At 45.2% G+C, this 16,374-nt stretch overlaps 1 protein-coding gene across 3 annotated transcripts in view; it reads left to right on the top strand.

Annotated features, from left to right (window-relative positions):
* LOC118285745 (ryanodine receptor 3) overlaps positions 1-16,374 on the top strand; it is a 91,231-nt gene that overhangs the window by 9,559 nt on the left and 65,298 nt on the right. For 2 of the 3 annotated variants that reach the window (XM_035609536.2, XM_047337536.1), the window contains exons 2-3: positions 8,715-8,834; positions 11,933-12,037. In XM_035609536.2, coding sequence (XP_035465429.1) covers positions 8,715-8,834; positions 11,933-12,037 — 225 coding nt within the window. Of the gene's footprint in view, positions 1-8,714; positions 8,835-11,932; positions 12,038-12,691; positions 12,713-16,374 lie in introns of all 3 variants that reach the window. The other variant, XM_047337535.1, reaches the window with a different exon arrangement.

Genomic DNA, 16,374 nt, shown 5'->3' with positions numbered 1-16,374 from the left:
TCCGGCGCTCGGTTTTTCGCCACAACAAGTCTCAATTCCCCTCGAAATGAGGCTACTTTGCAGCGAGGAAGCGGAGGGTGTGGAAGTAGTCTGTTCCTTCTGTTCCCTGGTGTGAGCCCCAGCTCTGTCACACGATGCCCCCGGAGCATCCCCAGCTCCATCATGTTGTTACAGGCTGTAAAGTTGCAATACCAAAGCAATCTTCCCGCTTAACAATTGTATCGTCTCATCCATCCATATAAGCAGGGAGGAGATGAAAAAAATGCTTACTTAGCCGCTCACATTAAAGCCACTGCTGGGAGAGAATGCAGTGCTGCAATGTGCAATAAAATACTATAAGGCCTTTCCTCCTCCGCTTCTTCTGTACCGAAGCCTTGGAGGGGCTTGATCTGCCCGTAGGGGCTCAATTGGTAACGCTTGTTTTTGGCTGGATGGCCACGGTTCGGCCACAGTCCTGCGCTACAGCCCCTGAATATCCACGAGTGAGGTAGTGACAGAGTTTGTGATCAAGTTACACCATTGATGCTGCATTATTGACCCATGCACCATTGATCGCCCCGGCCGAGCATTGAGAGTTTTAGCCATTGACCGTTGCTCTTTTAAAAATTGCGAATAGTTTCTATCAATTGACTTTTTTAGCGACTTCAAAAAACGGAGAAGATACAGTACACCTAACAACAAATATGGCAACTTTTTGGACAAACATTTCCCTCAACATTCCACGGAAGAGAGACGCCAGCACTGCCCCCCCCCCCTCCCGAGCTTGATGCATATACCTCACTCTGCGTCCAGAGGCAGAGCAGCAGTTTTTTCTATCCAGACTGAGACGGTGAGCTTTGTGAGAGACAAAAGCTGCTCTCACACATGCGCTGCAACCCTGAACCCTTCCAGACATTACCCGCAGGAGCTGTAAGTGTGAACGTAAATGTCCAATTCAGTTAAAGCGAACATTAAACCGTCTTCAGCGTGCCATGCTCCCCAGTACATTGACCCTACGGGGTCCAGCCGTATACTAGTTTTGATCTAGTCCTGTCAAATGTTCTCCTCCTATGCTCTTTAGCAGCCCTCACTCTTTATGGACTTCATTTCATAATATAATAAAATGCATATTATTTTCCTTTTCGTAACAGCATATACTGTATGTCCTGTGTCATTTAAAATGCTGCCATTTTTTCACCCCGAGCTATTTGGCTCACAGTGATCGCCGTACCTCTCCAATCTCCAAGACGGATTCCCTCGCTCTGTATGGTTGCGGCTCTTCTCGGCTGCACAGTGTGAGTGTGTGGCGATTGGGTAATTACACTGCCTACACTGATTAGACAGTCCAGGTCTAAAGTGCAGTATGTGCCAAATGACCGTCGCAATAACGCACCAACAGCCCGAGGGGATTAAATATGGATGGGACTATTGAACCACCACAGATTAGATTATCTACCAGTGCTTTGGTGGTATTTTCACGTTTATTGTTTTTTTCTTATGGAGAAATTGTAAGGGCACAAGTGTAGTTTAGTCATTGTCTTGTAGATATAGGTGTAGGGATATTGAGTGTACAAAGGGGATATGACTCCAATGGTTCTCCAAACATACTGTATTCATGCCAGAGCAGTCCAGGATGCAGCTGCACTCGTTTCATGCCACAGACACCGTTCAATAACAAGCTGTAAAGCTGTCATACTCACCGGCCATAGCAAAGCCTTTAAAAGGAGAATTTTTAGCCGATGTCTAGAATCATTTATGATGTCACCCTCGCCTGGGGGTTTTAATGATGTGTGTGTGTGTGTGTGTGAGTTCCTTGTGCTCTCTTTAGCTCCCTTTGCCATCCTCCTCTCTCTCTCTTTCTCCGTGTCTCTGTTTTTTTCTCTCGGTGCTGTGGGGAGCAGCATGTTCAGCGGTTTGCCTCGAGATGAGCATTAGCACTTCCATTTACACACAGCAACACTGAGTCATGAGAACAAAGCACTTGTTCCTCTGGTACAATTCCTTTTTTTTTTTTCTGCGAAGTTTTTAGTAACTTTAAAAACTTGTGATTTTCTGAATCAGGTTGTACCTATGAAAGTCCTATGGCAGGGAGAAACCTGTCAAAGGTATCAACTATGTAAACAGGAAGCTATGAGGTCACAAGTTAAAGCATGACCACCAAACATTATGCGACTATTTTAACTTAAAATTAACTTCATTTAATGTGCAATATCGTGTCGGTGCAATTTCAATATCTGATGTGCAATCCTGTCCCACTGTATATATTTGGTTTACAATGCATATATTACTACAATTTTTTCCCATTTCCTCGTGTTTATACTGCGTGTGTACTACTTTGTTACTTTTTTTTTTTTACTGATGCTTCTATTTTTATTACCCCCTTTGCGACTGTAACACGGCAAATTTCTCCATAGTTCATCCGATAAAGGGTTATTTTATTTTATATTACCTACAACAATAACTTCACTACCCCTTTGATGGTCCACTGAATTGTAATACAAAACTTCCCCTTAATCCCTTTTGATTTTGATGATTCATATGCCCCCCACTTGAAAGGGATATACTAAATGTATATAATATTACATATTAAACAAGTATAATCTACAACACTTAACTTGACCCGGAGGCATTAAGAGATGATTAGGCCAACTCCTCCCATGTTTTATCCGTGCTCCTCTCCTCTCCTCTCCTCTCCTCTCCTCTCCTCTCCTCTCTGCTGGTAAACCCCTGGTCTTTTTCCGCACCTGCCCCGCGTGAGAGGAGGGAAGATGAGGCGGGGAGACCGCTGCCCAGCTGCATGTTGTTCTGCAGTGCCTGACCATCTGTATCAATCTGTCCAGAACAAAGTCTCCGTGTGAGAGCCAGCCTCTGTACAGTGTTGACTGGCAGCAGGCCCCCGGTGATGATGGCGACTTGTTTCCCTGCTACGTGTCACATGGGGACAGAGGCAAGTGGAGGCTGGTGGAGCGGTCTGCTGCACTTTGGCTTTGTTTGCCCCTGCGAACAGGATCTTTTCCATTGTTACTCTCTGTCTACGTCTTCACTTTCCTTTTCTTTCCTCCCTTCTCCTCTGCGGCGCTCTACCTTTCAAGCTCCTCCCAGGAGGCCACTCGCTGCCACCGCCAGATCAATTTGCTCTTGATTCACCAGATTCTCTGGCACAGGATCAAGGAGACTGGGTAGTCAGACCCCCGAAGAGCAAGGCAGAGAGCAGAAAGCTGCTGCAGCTACCGGAGGGAGGGGGTCTGGATTTTATCACCTCAAGTCTTTACTTTGATGGGATATGGCAATTTCTTCCTAATGGTGGTGTAATTGTCTTTTCCTTATGAACACACACCCTCTTGCACCATTGCATCTTGTAGGCACGTGCACAGAAAGTTGCAAGTTTAGGGTGATAGCATTTTTTTGTGCAAGTGTTGTTTAAAATCTGTTGTTGGCTTGCAGCTCTGTCGGGTGCCAAGAAGCCAACATCCATGTCATGGATTAAAACGCGAGCCATATTACAGAAGTGATGACACTTGTCATGTTGTCCCTGTCCTTTGGGAGGTGTAATGTTGTCCTCCCAAAGTGTTTATCGTGCGGTGCTTTTAATTATCTCTACAGCGCTGATGATTGCACTAAAGTCGAGGTAGAGCGTCTCACAGGTAAGAGGATGAGCAATGCTATTGTCATGAGTGGTGAGTGCCGGGTTTAACATAGTGCAAGCAGTGGTAACATAAGCCTCGCGGGAGGCATCAGAGGAACACATGAAATACTGGAGCAATTCAGTTGCCGTCGCACCCGGGCTCTTGGCGCTCCAAACAAAAAAACGGCGAACATTCTGTTTTACTGCGGCGAGGCGCTGTGGCTCTTTTCCTCCCTCGCTCCCGCTTGTTTGTGTCTCTAAGATATTTTGTGACTCCAGCTTTTCAGCGGTTACAGGAGCGCCTCCAGGATGTACTGGAGAATACATTGCCAAAATCTCTGCAGCCCTGCGCGGCGCATAACTAGGTGGTAAGAGCCCGTTTCCGCGAGCTGATGGCATGCACTGCAATGCTGTGGAGGTCTCTTCAAAACCAAAGGCTGAAATACTCCAGACTCCTCCTGAGAGCGTTTTGGTTTGGATCGCTTCGACTTATTTCACTGCTTTAAAGGAAACAGAGTCACATCAAGTTACACTCCACAAACCCTGGGCTTCTCATCTTTGTTGTCTGGAGGGCTGGATTGAAAACTATGCATATAGATGTACATGAAAGAAGAAAAATGCCAGGATTGTTTCAAGAGCCGGCCTGCAAAGTCTGTAATCACTCCTTGCTGTCATTGATCATGATCATTTATTAAGAAACTGTATTGTGCTGCTGTCTGGCCTCTAAGGGCGGCAATGCATTTACAGTGTTACCCTCAGGATTTTCCAGAAGTGTATACGAGTTCATCTCTGCCTGAACTCACGTACCAATCGGTTGAGGAGGCCCTTTGCATGCCTACCTGTCACTATGGAAAAAGTCTCATCCAATGCCATCAATCCCCTGCGCACCAGCGGAGCATGATTGGCTGAGACCGAGAAAACAGGCTGACTTTCCATCTTCAGAGCCCGCTCATTGACATGCTGTAGCGATGCTCACACAAGTCTCCGAGGGGAGACGTTGAGTTTTTACGCTATTGTTGTAGTGCAGACACACGCACGCATATGCACAGTGGAGATGACAAATGCATGGATTTACACAGAACAAAGCAGGGAGAGCGCGAGAGAGGGAGTTTTATTCTAAAATCAAATTCAATCCCAAGGTGCCCTTGGAGACTCGGTTCACTTCACAATGTTTCAAGACAGTTTAAAGAATGAGGTTTTTTCTTCACTGACATCTATAGAGAAATAAACCCCTGACGTCACATGTGGACTATTTTCCACTGGCTTCTGTTTTGTGGCCTCTGTAGGCTTTCGGAGAAAATTGGTAAATTGATCAGTTGTCGGCCCCAGTCTTTGCTCCAGAATGAAGTATCTCAATAACTACCGGATACCCAGAGGATGAATCCTGATTACTTTCATTGACACCCTGAATACTGGAAGACCAAATACTTGCCAAACTAACGACAAAGGGCCTGTGGGAAATGGTGTTTGTCGACTGCTAGATACAGGGATATCAAATTAACTATTACATGGTTATTTTTAAGTTACCCTTTCTGCCGAAAGGGTCACTACCTCACTCGTGGATATTTCCCTGGGACCCTGCTTGACCTTTTAAATTTTTAGAGATACAGTACAGTACAGAGCAGTACAATCCCCTCAGGACTCCCAGGTTTAGTAAACTTGCCCAACCTTAACTGAGGAGAGCGTCTATTCTTCCTTCCTTCCTTCCAGATTTACATCACTTAGCCCTTCACTTTATGAATGACTGATAGTAGTGAGGTTCTCCGCCTCTTCCGCTGCTGTCAGGTTACACCGGAGGGTCAGTGAGAAAGAGATGTTGGTGATAGAGGAGGAAAATGAGAGAGAGAGAGAGAGAGAGAGAGAGAGAGAGAGATACTTAATTGAACTTAAGTTTGGGGTGAGACAGGGGGAATAGGGCCAGTTGGTTGTGGGTTGCTTGAAGGCAGAGACATGAGTTAGCCACTCTAATTAAAGAGAGATGCTTTTGTGTGTGCGTGTGTGTGTGTGTGTGTGTGTTTGTGTGTCTATGTGTGTGTGTATGCGCATCTTGGCACCGAGACAGACAGAAATGTGATGCGTGGATCGATACTGTCCTTATATGGCCGGAATCAGCCCTGCGCCTGCTCCCTCTCTCTGCATTGAGACTGATTGCATGTTCCAACCCCGGTCAAGTGATGATTTGCCGTGGAGGGCTATTCATTTAAGTCTGCGTCTGAGGTGAATAACATTTTCATATTGATCCAAGACAGTTGGCATCATCCAACGTCTTTCCCATAACAATCCCATGAAGGGGAATGAGTCAGTCCAAGCAGTCCATATTATCTTTAGTATATCTTCTTCCTAATATACGTGGATACCTCACTGTATTACCGACTGTATTTATGAATGTAAAAATACACGAGGGGTGGGAGCTATTGCCTGGAAACAACATTATGATATTGCAGGCATGAACAATATTCATAAGGACATGATTAAATACTGAACTAGAATGGCACTCAGTAGAGTGCCCATACCTCCAATGAGGCCCGGCATTCCCCTTAAATTCAATCAAGCTGCACCAAATTGCACACACTCGTAGAAATCAGTCCCGGAATATGCCTACATTTTTTCATTAAGGTTCATGAATTATTCCCCGGGAAATTAGAAAAATCTCGCAATTCTATAAGTAGTGTTTAAAATATTCCTGGTTCTGCCCTATTTGTCCACATCCGCACCAAAAATGGAATGGTTTCTTTATTAACCCATGTCCCATCCTTCCACCGAGTCTCATGAAAATCCGTTGTGTAGTTTTTACGTGATTCCCGTCGACAAACAAACGGACAGGGGTGAAAAGTTAAAATACTACATCATTGATTCTATAACTTGTTTACAATAGTTGCAAAAAAATCTTGCAATGCTACTCTTCGATGTTAGACAAATTCATTCATATTTTCTGTGGCTGAAAACTGAAAATTCTCTTCATGAGGTCCTTTTTTCTTCTTCGTATTAAACCAATTTGTGTGATCGTCACCGACTTGGCGGATTTGGATGCCAGACATCAAACAAGGGATTTCTTGGATAGATACACCCGGCGATATAACAAATACACTGTCCATTCTCAAATATATGCAAATATAATCTTACACTAATGAAGTAATCAACGATCATTCCTCCCTTTTGCGTACACATTTGTTTATTTGATCCATTGTTTCCTCTTGAAACATGAAACACCAGTTGCTGAACCATCTCCTCCACAAGTCAGGTGTGACTGAAAGCTCCAGAAAATTCCCAGTGATCCAGTCGACATATCACCAGACTTGTTCACATGATGTGTAAAAAAAAAAAATTCATCTCATTCAAAATGATGCGTGTACCGTCATGGACCACCGCTGCGCACAGTACTTCTCCTCCACTGGGAGTTAAACGCCCTCACAGGCTCGCAATAGGCTCTGAATTAAGAATCTTACACTGCACCACCTCGGAGGAGCACGTGAGCATCACCAGCCTTGCGTTTTCGATCACAAACATTGAAATGAATAAATAAATACATGATTAAAACAGCTGTATGCCCACTGTGTACACGCATGCAGATGCTTCTCATCTGTGTTTCTCTCTCTCTCTTCTTCACCTGCATCTTGCTGCACTGTAATTGAGTGCTTCACTGTTACTACAGCTGCTACTGCTGCACTCTGCTCTCAGCACAATCCCTCTCACATTAAATAATGCAGCCGGCCATTGTGCAGAACCCCCCGCCCCATCCAACCAACCCCACCATACCCCTACCCCCCACGTCCCACAGCAGCCCATATCAGCAGATTTCTGCTTGCTCTGCTATCGCTGAGGGTAACTCTGCCCAGTTCAGCGTTTACAGGGCCAACGCTATAAACACAATCAAACCATTTACACAACAGCAGCATCAGATGTTTGTTTTCAGATGCTGCACTCCCCCCCTCAAAAGAAAATGCAGACACACACACACACTCACACACACACACACACACACACACACACACACACACACACACACACACACACACACAGTTGCTACCTACCACACCTGCCTTTGCTGACATATATATTCGCTACCCAAGGCTCATCTGCATTAAAGATTCAAGCCATTTACTTATTTATGCTTCATAACATCCCAACTTTTTAACACAAACACATGGAACGCTGTGGAAAAATGCTGACGTTGATCTCTGATAAAATGCTCAAGACTTTTAGTAATGTGCAATATTTGCCAACACATGTCAAAAGAACTGTGTAGTCGCTGACTTTGCGAACGTGAATGCGAGACCAGGATATTTTTTGAGAAAAATGCGTCCCGAAATACTATGAATACACTGTACATGCTTAAATATATGCAGACACAATTTCACACATATTTGCTAATGCAGCATCAAAGCCATGTAATTCCTCTCTTTTACATGCATACGCACATTAATTTACTTAAGCCATTATTTCCCTTTAAACCACGAAACACTCAACACCCTCAATCTCATTTGTGCCACATGAAGAGAGTAAAGGACACAGAGGAGGTCAGGTCGACTCAAAGGAGAACCCCCCCCCCCCCCCCCCCCCCCCCCCTCCTCCCCAGTTAGCCAGAGAAAAAATAACTTGTATAGGAAGGAAAGTATGTTGTTATTAAATTGAATGAAGGCTTTGTGGTGTACTCGACTATTCAGCTTTATATTTTTATTACAGCGTATATGTTTAATGTTTGTTCAGTGAGTCTCCAGAAAACTCTGACGGGAGTTATCTTCACAGTCTTGCACAAGGACGCTTCAGCAAAGCAACAGGTCAAAAGTGAATTATTTGAAGTGCACTGATTGATTTGAAATAAAGACTCTGATCACACTGGAGATTTCTTGAATCAAAACATGTATACTTTATGCAGCAATTTATACAGATCTATTGCGGTTGTAGTTTCCTTCTCTTATTTGGAAAGCACCTATTTTTTTTTTAAAAAGCCATAAGAAGTGACATTAAATCTGCATTAGTGAACTCACAGTGTGTGTAAAAGCATATTTTCTGAAGTCGAATTTGGATGACCATGTGGGTGAATTGAGGTTCTCTCTCAGCAACTCGCGTTGCACAGACACAAAGGCTGAAGTCTGTTTTGTCTTGACAGGATGACGAAGTGGTGCTCCAGTGCGTGGCCTGCATCCAGAAGGAGAATCGCAAGTTCTGCCTGGCTGCTGAGGGGCTGGGCAACCGGCTGTGTTACCTGGAGCCCACATCTGAGGCAAAGGTAGGTCGTACACTGTTTGATTCTCTCTGCCCTTAAGAAGAAGAAAAACAGCGCAACCAGTTCAACACAGAGATGCATGCCACTGGCGTGGGAAGAAGCTGCTCTGCTCCTTGATCAAATATCATCTGTTTCATTTGATGGGGAGTTTGTTTTCGACAATCAGTGAAGCCAAGAAGGGCCGCGCTGAGAGGCAGCTCAGCACATCATGAAAGCAGAAGCAACAGCTGACACACTCCAAAGACTTCTTGGTTCGGGGACATCTCTGTGGGCCCCGCCGTCGGATGATAATTCCCTGAAATTACGCCCCTGCACGCGTTTGATGGATTGTTTCATAAACAGTGCTGTCGTTGGCTGTTTTTTTGCCGACGAGCAGCACGGTTGCTGCTCCGGACACATTTGCTTGTTTTTGCAACCAAATGCAAAGTTTTAACGACTTGAATTTAATTGTTTGCCAGTGTAATCAGCGGGCTGCCACCGCCTCGCTTTAAAGCATTTCTCGGGAACAAAGCCAGATTCTGGAGCACATCCTCAACTTTGTTTCCCCTTCTTCAGCGAGTGATCAAGCTGTCAGGCAGAATTATCTGGATCATAATTGGCTGTTGGAGAGAATCAGACGAATCCCAAGATGCTCTCAGCTTTCACTCTGCGGCTAATCTCGCGGCAATGCAATTGAAGGCAGTTCTAATGGTTTAACTTCTGCATTGATCGGGGATTGGAGTCAGGGTTAAAATCACCTGAGATCTGACACCAGGCAGATGCAGTGTGCAGGAAGAGACACAAATGTGCTTTTCAGGGAAGCGTATACAAAGAGCCATCGACTCCGGGCACTCTCCCATTTCAACAGCCCCCTTCCAACGGCTCGCACCGAGAGTGCTGTACGTGTGTCTTCGTTGGGGGAGGATGGGTGGGTACTGGGCGCAGAGGGAGGGCCCACATATTGGATGGTAATTATACCTGACAGGTGTGATGGATGCTCTCCCTATCTGGCACTTTGTCTTCATTGCCTGCTGTTTTTATGAAGCGGCATCACCCCACCGCTGGGATCAACGACAGAGGGGGTGGGGGGGCCCAAGATGGCAATTTAGAAGTGGGCCCGGACGACCGAGGGCCTTGGTGAACTACTAGTAATGGGGCACGGAACCAGGACAACAGGATGAGGTTGATTTAAAGTGTGCACAGTATAAATGGCGACATCAATCAGCCTGTGAGAAGCTGGTTGATTGTGATATACGATCAGCAAATCTCGCCTGTCAGCAACTCAATATTATGACCACTGGAGGATAGACGTCCACATTCCATAATGGTGCACCTTTTTTGTTTTGTTTGCACAACATATGAAGTATGGAACTAGCAGCGGCCAATTGGTATATGCAAATTGTTTGTTTTTACAGTTCCTTTCTTTATTGCTTCAGTTAACGCTTTTAGCAGCTCCTCCAATTAAGCTGGAAAGGAGCATTAACGTTCGGACCCTGTCTCTGGTGACGGAAATAAAGACGTGATCTATCCTTACCCGTCGTTGAGCTATACGCTCTTTCCCCTCAACACGCGATTGGTCATAAACCAAACGTCAGGGCACGGCCAAGCCGCTTTACAGCTGTCTCCCTGCTCTGCCTGGTGAGAGGATATTTTGACAGGGCCGGATGCTCATTTTCCCCTCAAGCGCTTCTAGACCTTCATTTCACTCCCCTGCTCTCTCAAGGCAGCCCCCCCCCCCCCCCCCCCCCCCCCCCCCCCCCCCCCCCACCACCCTTCGCCATGTTACAGTCCTGCGCCTGGAGAGAGCAAAGGTCAGCCGTTAGTCACCTGGAGATATGAGGGCAGGTGGGGGCTGGTTGCTTCCCACCGGATCCTTTATTATGATTTCTCTTCAGTGACACTGCTTGAGAGCATCCTCAGGGTGCTGCAACACGGTTATACTGCGTACACACTGAGAGAGAAGGGAGGTACCAGTGTCTATAGTTTTACATTTTTGGAAGATAATTTGATTCTTGCCTAGGTTGAGGTAAAAAAAAAAGTAAAAACCTCTCTGATATCTGTCCATCAATGTTAAGTTGCTTTAAAGCTCCATAGATCTGAGAGAAAAATGAGCACCCCCCTTTTAAAATACAGATAAAATGTCAAACCATTCCCAAGCATTTATGGACATGTCATTTATCTCGGCATGTTTGGAAAACAAGAGAATCCATTCCAACACATTTGGCATTAAAATGAATTCATAAGTGTGTGTGTTTGTGTGTGTGTGTGTGTGTGTGTGTGTGTGTGTGTGTCTGACACTGTTGTGTGAAGTTTGCAAATGAAATGTTACCTGTGTGGTGAGTGGTCCAGTTGAGGAGAAATATACTTAGTAAGGAGGCCAGGGAGGTTGTTTAGGTTTGTATCATTTATCTTCTAACAATATCTCCATCCCTGGTCCCCTCATTCTGTCAGTGATGTTCCTCTATCCTCTCCCGTCCTCTCCAACACTGCCCTGGTTTGGGAGGCGATTTGGCATCGTCATTTTTTTTTCTAACAGTGCCCCGTCCAAGAGCTGGCTTACCTGAGCACAGACTGAACCGAGAGCACTTGATCCCTTAATAAAGTACCTTTTACTGAATATCGCCCACTCGATTAAAACCAACTTGGTTCAAGAGCAGTGAAAAGAGCTGCAGTCAGCACGGATTTTTACGAGTGGGCATCTAATCGCAATGTCCCTGTAGATTCAGGGAGCAGTTTGCGTTTTTCTAACTACAGTTTATGCGGATGTTTTATTCAGCAAAAAGTTCTCAGCCTATGTGATCTTCACTCATTAAAGCAAAATGGACGACAGGACAAGTTACTGCTGTGATCCTTACACTGTTAGGGAAGGGTCACCGTGGTCCAATGTAGGGATTGTCCGAGTCAGTGTTGGAGTGTTGATTCACACTTCAGTTGACTTCAGCATTTCACGCTGTACAGCACATGCTCCATGAGAAAAAAAAAAGGTTTATTACAGCTTATTGAAACTATTAAAATGAAGTGGAGCGCTAAGAGTAAATTTAAAAAAAGGTAGCCTCAGAAAATCCTTTGAGTGAACTTTTCTACTGCGTTGATTTTTAGATCCCACTCCTCTGTTGTTGCAGTATGTTCCTCCAGACTTGTGCATCTGCACCTTTGTGCTGGAACAGTCCCTGTCGGTGCGGGCCCTGCAGGAGATGCTGGCTAAGAGCGGACAGAACAGTGAAGGGGTGAGTGATGGCGCGCACACACACAAACACACACACACACACAGATAATCCACACTTCAACTCGTCATAAACCATCCCCGGGTCATGTACTGTATGTTACCACACCGTTTACACATTAAAAATAGAGTTTATTGTAATGGAAGCAGTCAGCGAAGTTGAATATTCTTAATTTGCTCAGTCACTATAAAAAGATTAATGGGGGAAAATAGTCCCACTACAGTGGCCTGGGGACCCCAACATCAGAGCAGCCTGTGTCCCCTTGAATATCATGGAAAATAGAGGGGATACTCTGGCATTGATGCAGCTGTGTCTCAAGTTCATTAAGCATTTTGCCCTTTTGATCAACATTTAGCCGAGTAGGAAAAGTGCATAATTTAGCTACACAGTTTCCTTTGTAAAATAACCCACAACCAAAGAGATTTTTTTCAATGTAATAGAAGTCAATAGGAGGTGTATGGGGGAGGGACTCTGCACATGTAATCAATACCATGTGGCTGAATTTGTAATCAACACTCATTCATCATTGTATTCTTTGCTCCTGATGTTGTTGCAGTTGTCTTCCTGTGAGTGTTGTTTCCTTGTCTCTCTCATGTGTAACTTTCCCATTCTTTATCCTCTATTTCCCGTGTGTAACCTCCATCTTCCGCATGATAGACACGCGGCCCGGATCGTTGGGTATGTTCATCACTCATACCATTCCCCACTCGTCCCCGACGCATGACGCTGTAGATTAGTCACAATACGTCTCCTCAACTTGTTTCACCTGTTCTCCCCTCATTGGCCTTCTTTTGGCTTTTCAACACGTCACCATCCAACATTTGTCTTTAAAGGGGCAGTAAGTGATTCTGGAGAAAGATTGTTTCTCTCTTTGTTGTTGTTGAGGATTTTACTGGAGGGGCTCAAATCGCAGCCTTGGATGACCTAACCACGAGGTCGAAACCCCTAAGACGTAGTGTCTGTCGCTAACACGTCTCTTAAGGTGTCGGGGAGTGATGCTTACAAACCGGACAAACTTTCAATTGACAGAGCCTGGGCTGCATCGTAAAACCATATATTTTTTAGGCGCACAGAACTGACAGATATGACGAAATATATACACAGAGTTTTACAAAAAAGTGTATTGGATTAAAATCGCTTACTGCCCCTTTGAATTAGAAATTGTAAGAAAATCCTAGGCTATGCAAATGCTTTGAAATAAACGGATGATGATATTGATTTTTTTCGTGAGCACCGGGTGAGTAGATTTGTGAGCTCCTGTCGAGCCGACAGAGACAAATGGAGTTTGGTACGGACTTCACAATGAGGTTTCCCACAAACATCAGCTCTCACACATCTCACCTTCCACTGCTGGAGAACTGGAGCGGCACCAATGCAGGATTAGCGTCAGTCTTGTCCTGGGGGGATTCAGATGGATGTTCATTGCAGTATCATTTGTTTTACCCCCTGCATGGGATGCGCTCTCATTTTTTTCAGAGAATCTTCCTTCACTGATATTCAGCTGTGTGCTGTGAGATGCGTTGAGATGATGCAAACAGCTGAGACCCGAGATTTCTGCAATGAGACAGAAATTGATCAAGAGTGATTTAGTTTTTTTTTTAAAGCAGCAGTCTTTCCTGCTTTCCTTTTAAAGCCACGTGGCTGATGGTGGTGAGAATTTCCATATATCTTTCAGTTGTTGGGGCTCATGTTCATTGACTCGATGTCCGAGGCAAATGGATGTGTCAGAGCTGGAGCTGGACTATCTGTGCAGCAGAATGAGGGAAGTCAAGACCATTGGTTCCACTGCATTTGCCCGGATGTCAGAGCTAGACGGCAGGGAATTATGAGCCGCAGCAGAGAACAAGGATACTGAAAGCATTAAATGCAAAATGAAAGCTCGAATGGACACATTTAACTATCAGTCCAGCCTCATCCCTCTTGCATCAGCACCTTTTTTAAGGTCATAATATTAAAGTCCAACTAAAATTAAATGGCATGGGTTTTCTTTTTCTTTTTTTTACTACAGCAAAGAAACCGCTCTGCAAACCCTGTTTTATAGAGATTACTTGCACTGTACAATCGTTATTCAAGGTACAATGTGGGTTAAGGTTTAGGCAGTTTTGGTTAAATATTAGTAAACAGATGGTTTATTTTATTTTTTTATGTACTTTTAGCTGGCTTGGATTGGCCATTCTGACTGCGTTACTGTGTATCTATTCATCATTCTTCGCCCTGCGCTGAAATGTCACTGGAGGAAGCACCATTAAAGAGGAAATGTAGGTTGAAATCAATCAATACGTGACTGAACAGATGGGCTTATCAATAGATGGTGGCCTGAGCAAATCTGGGCAGTTTCCCTTCAGAAGGCACACAGACACACAGGGACGACCTGCAAAGACAGCACGCTAACAGCTAGTGTAAATGCCAAAGCCCATTTAGCTCAGTATCCAAGAGCGACCACCCTGTGCAAAAATGTCGTCGCCTCATTCAAAATGCGCTGACCCGTTTGATTTCGGGGGGGGGGGGGGGCGGTTGGTCAAAAGGGCGAATGATGAGATCAGTCAGTCGGAGTGATGGAGCTGCTCCGGCGACCTCTGCTGTCACTGCCACCTCTTATTTCTTGTAGCCTGGTGTTGGCTTGCCCTCTTGCCCGCTGCCTTTTAATTGAGAGAAACCACAACGCTACGGCCGCGCACACATGCAACCTGATGCAGGACTCGCACACCGGGAGGCTGCGTCCTGCTAAATGTCATGTCTTTAAACCGATAGGAGGTTGTCACTTGTGGTCAACGGCTGGACAAGAGACACACACAGCACATCGCCTGCTTCTTCTCTTTCACCTCTTTGATCCAGTCGTCTTCTCCTTTGTGAGCCAGGGGGTTATGCCGCTTACAGTATAGATAAAGGTTTATTGATTTTTTTTGTGCTGCAACGCGTTTCCACGTGCAGAAGAATTTCTTTTTTCTCGCTGATATGAGCCACATAATTACCCCTGCCGTTCTCCATCGGTATGACGCACTGCTCAGGCATAGGATAAGGAAGGGAGCAGGAGACTTGGGGTTTATTGGTTGGGGTGACTGCAGCTGGATGTGCCTCGCCGCATTAAGCTCAGTACCTCAGCCAGCAACACAGCCGTCGCCAGCAGCACAGAAGAAGCCTGGAAACCAGTGCTGCAGTCTGCACGACACAACTGCATCAAATCACGGGCCGGCTATTGTCCCAGCAGCCAATCCAGAGGGGGGTATGCAGAGAGATAAAGGGGGGGAAAAAAAAGAGAGACAGAGTAACAGAATGAAAGAGAGGCTGTTTCAAACACTGCCATGATTCATGTATCCCTCAGATGGTACATGAATATAATTTTGTAGAAATCTACAAAATGGGCACAGCTCTGTTACCTACATTTCATTAGTATCCTGTAGTTTCATTGTACCGTGACATTTTAATTTTGAAACGTGGCTTTGTTGGCATTTGGCCAACAGCATTGCTTTGAGAAATGCCAAAAAGTCATTGTCAACTGCTCAGGAGGTGGAATCGGTCGTCCACTGATCCGAAGGTCGGCGGTTGGATCCCAGCTTCCCCCCAGTCCGCATGCCGATGTATCCTTGGGCAAGACACTTACACCTAAATTGCCTCTGACTGCTCTTCCGGCAGTGCATGAATGTGTGTGAATGCAACAGAAAAAGCGCAGTAATTAGCAGTGAATGTGACTTGTGTATGAATGTGGTAGAAAAAAACACTGTGAATAGCAGCGCTGTATGAATGTGTGTGAATGGGTGAATGTGACAATACAAATACAGTCCACTCACAGTCCATTTGTTTTTATTAATAGTTCACATCCTGCGTGCACCTAGTAATTTCATAATTTGCACCAAAGATTAAAATAAGGAGGCTTAGGAGAACAATAGTTCTTTCTGAATAATGACACTCTTTTTTACCTTAATGCTTCCTAGAGGCTCATAAGGAAGGTGAGTAACATGGGAGTTCCTTTGCCAAAGGAAAAACTACGAAAACTCCTCTTTATCCCCTCTTGCATCTCTACCAGTAGAGATATATATATTTTTGATCCCCTCCTGCATTTTGCAAACCCCATAAGCGGTGGTGTCACACTCTGCTAATGTTGACATTGCATCGGCGACTGACACTAGTTGTGCATCCTTCCTACATTCCTGTAGTCGGAGTGCTGGAAAGATGGCCCCGTATCCTGTTTCACCGGGGATACAGGTGCCAGAAACACCATCTCCTATGGCAGATCAGATTGCATGTCTTCATTGGGCGAGATGGAGTCTCAAACCCTTCGCGGGACAGTTGTGCCCCCAGCTTGAGGCCATCAAGTCGGTCCTCGCCGAGGTCAACGCTCA

The sequence above is a fragment of the Scophthalmus maximus genome, chromosome 15, assembly GCF_022379125.1.
Source record: "Scophthalmus maximus strain ysfricsl-2021 chromosome 15, ASM2237912v1, whole genome shotgun sequence".
Classification (NCBI taxonomy): Eukaryota; Metazoa; Chordata; class Actinopteri; order Pleuronectiformes; family Scophthalmidae; genus Scophthalmus; species Scophthalmus maximus.
The sequence above is the reverse complement of the archived record's forward strand: the minus strand, read 5'-3'. Positions and strand labels throughout refer to the sequence as shown.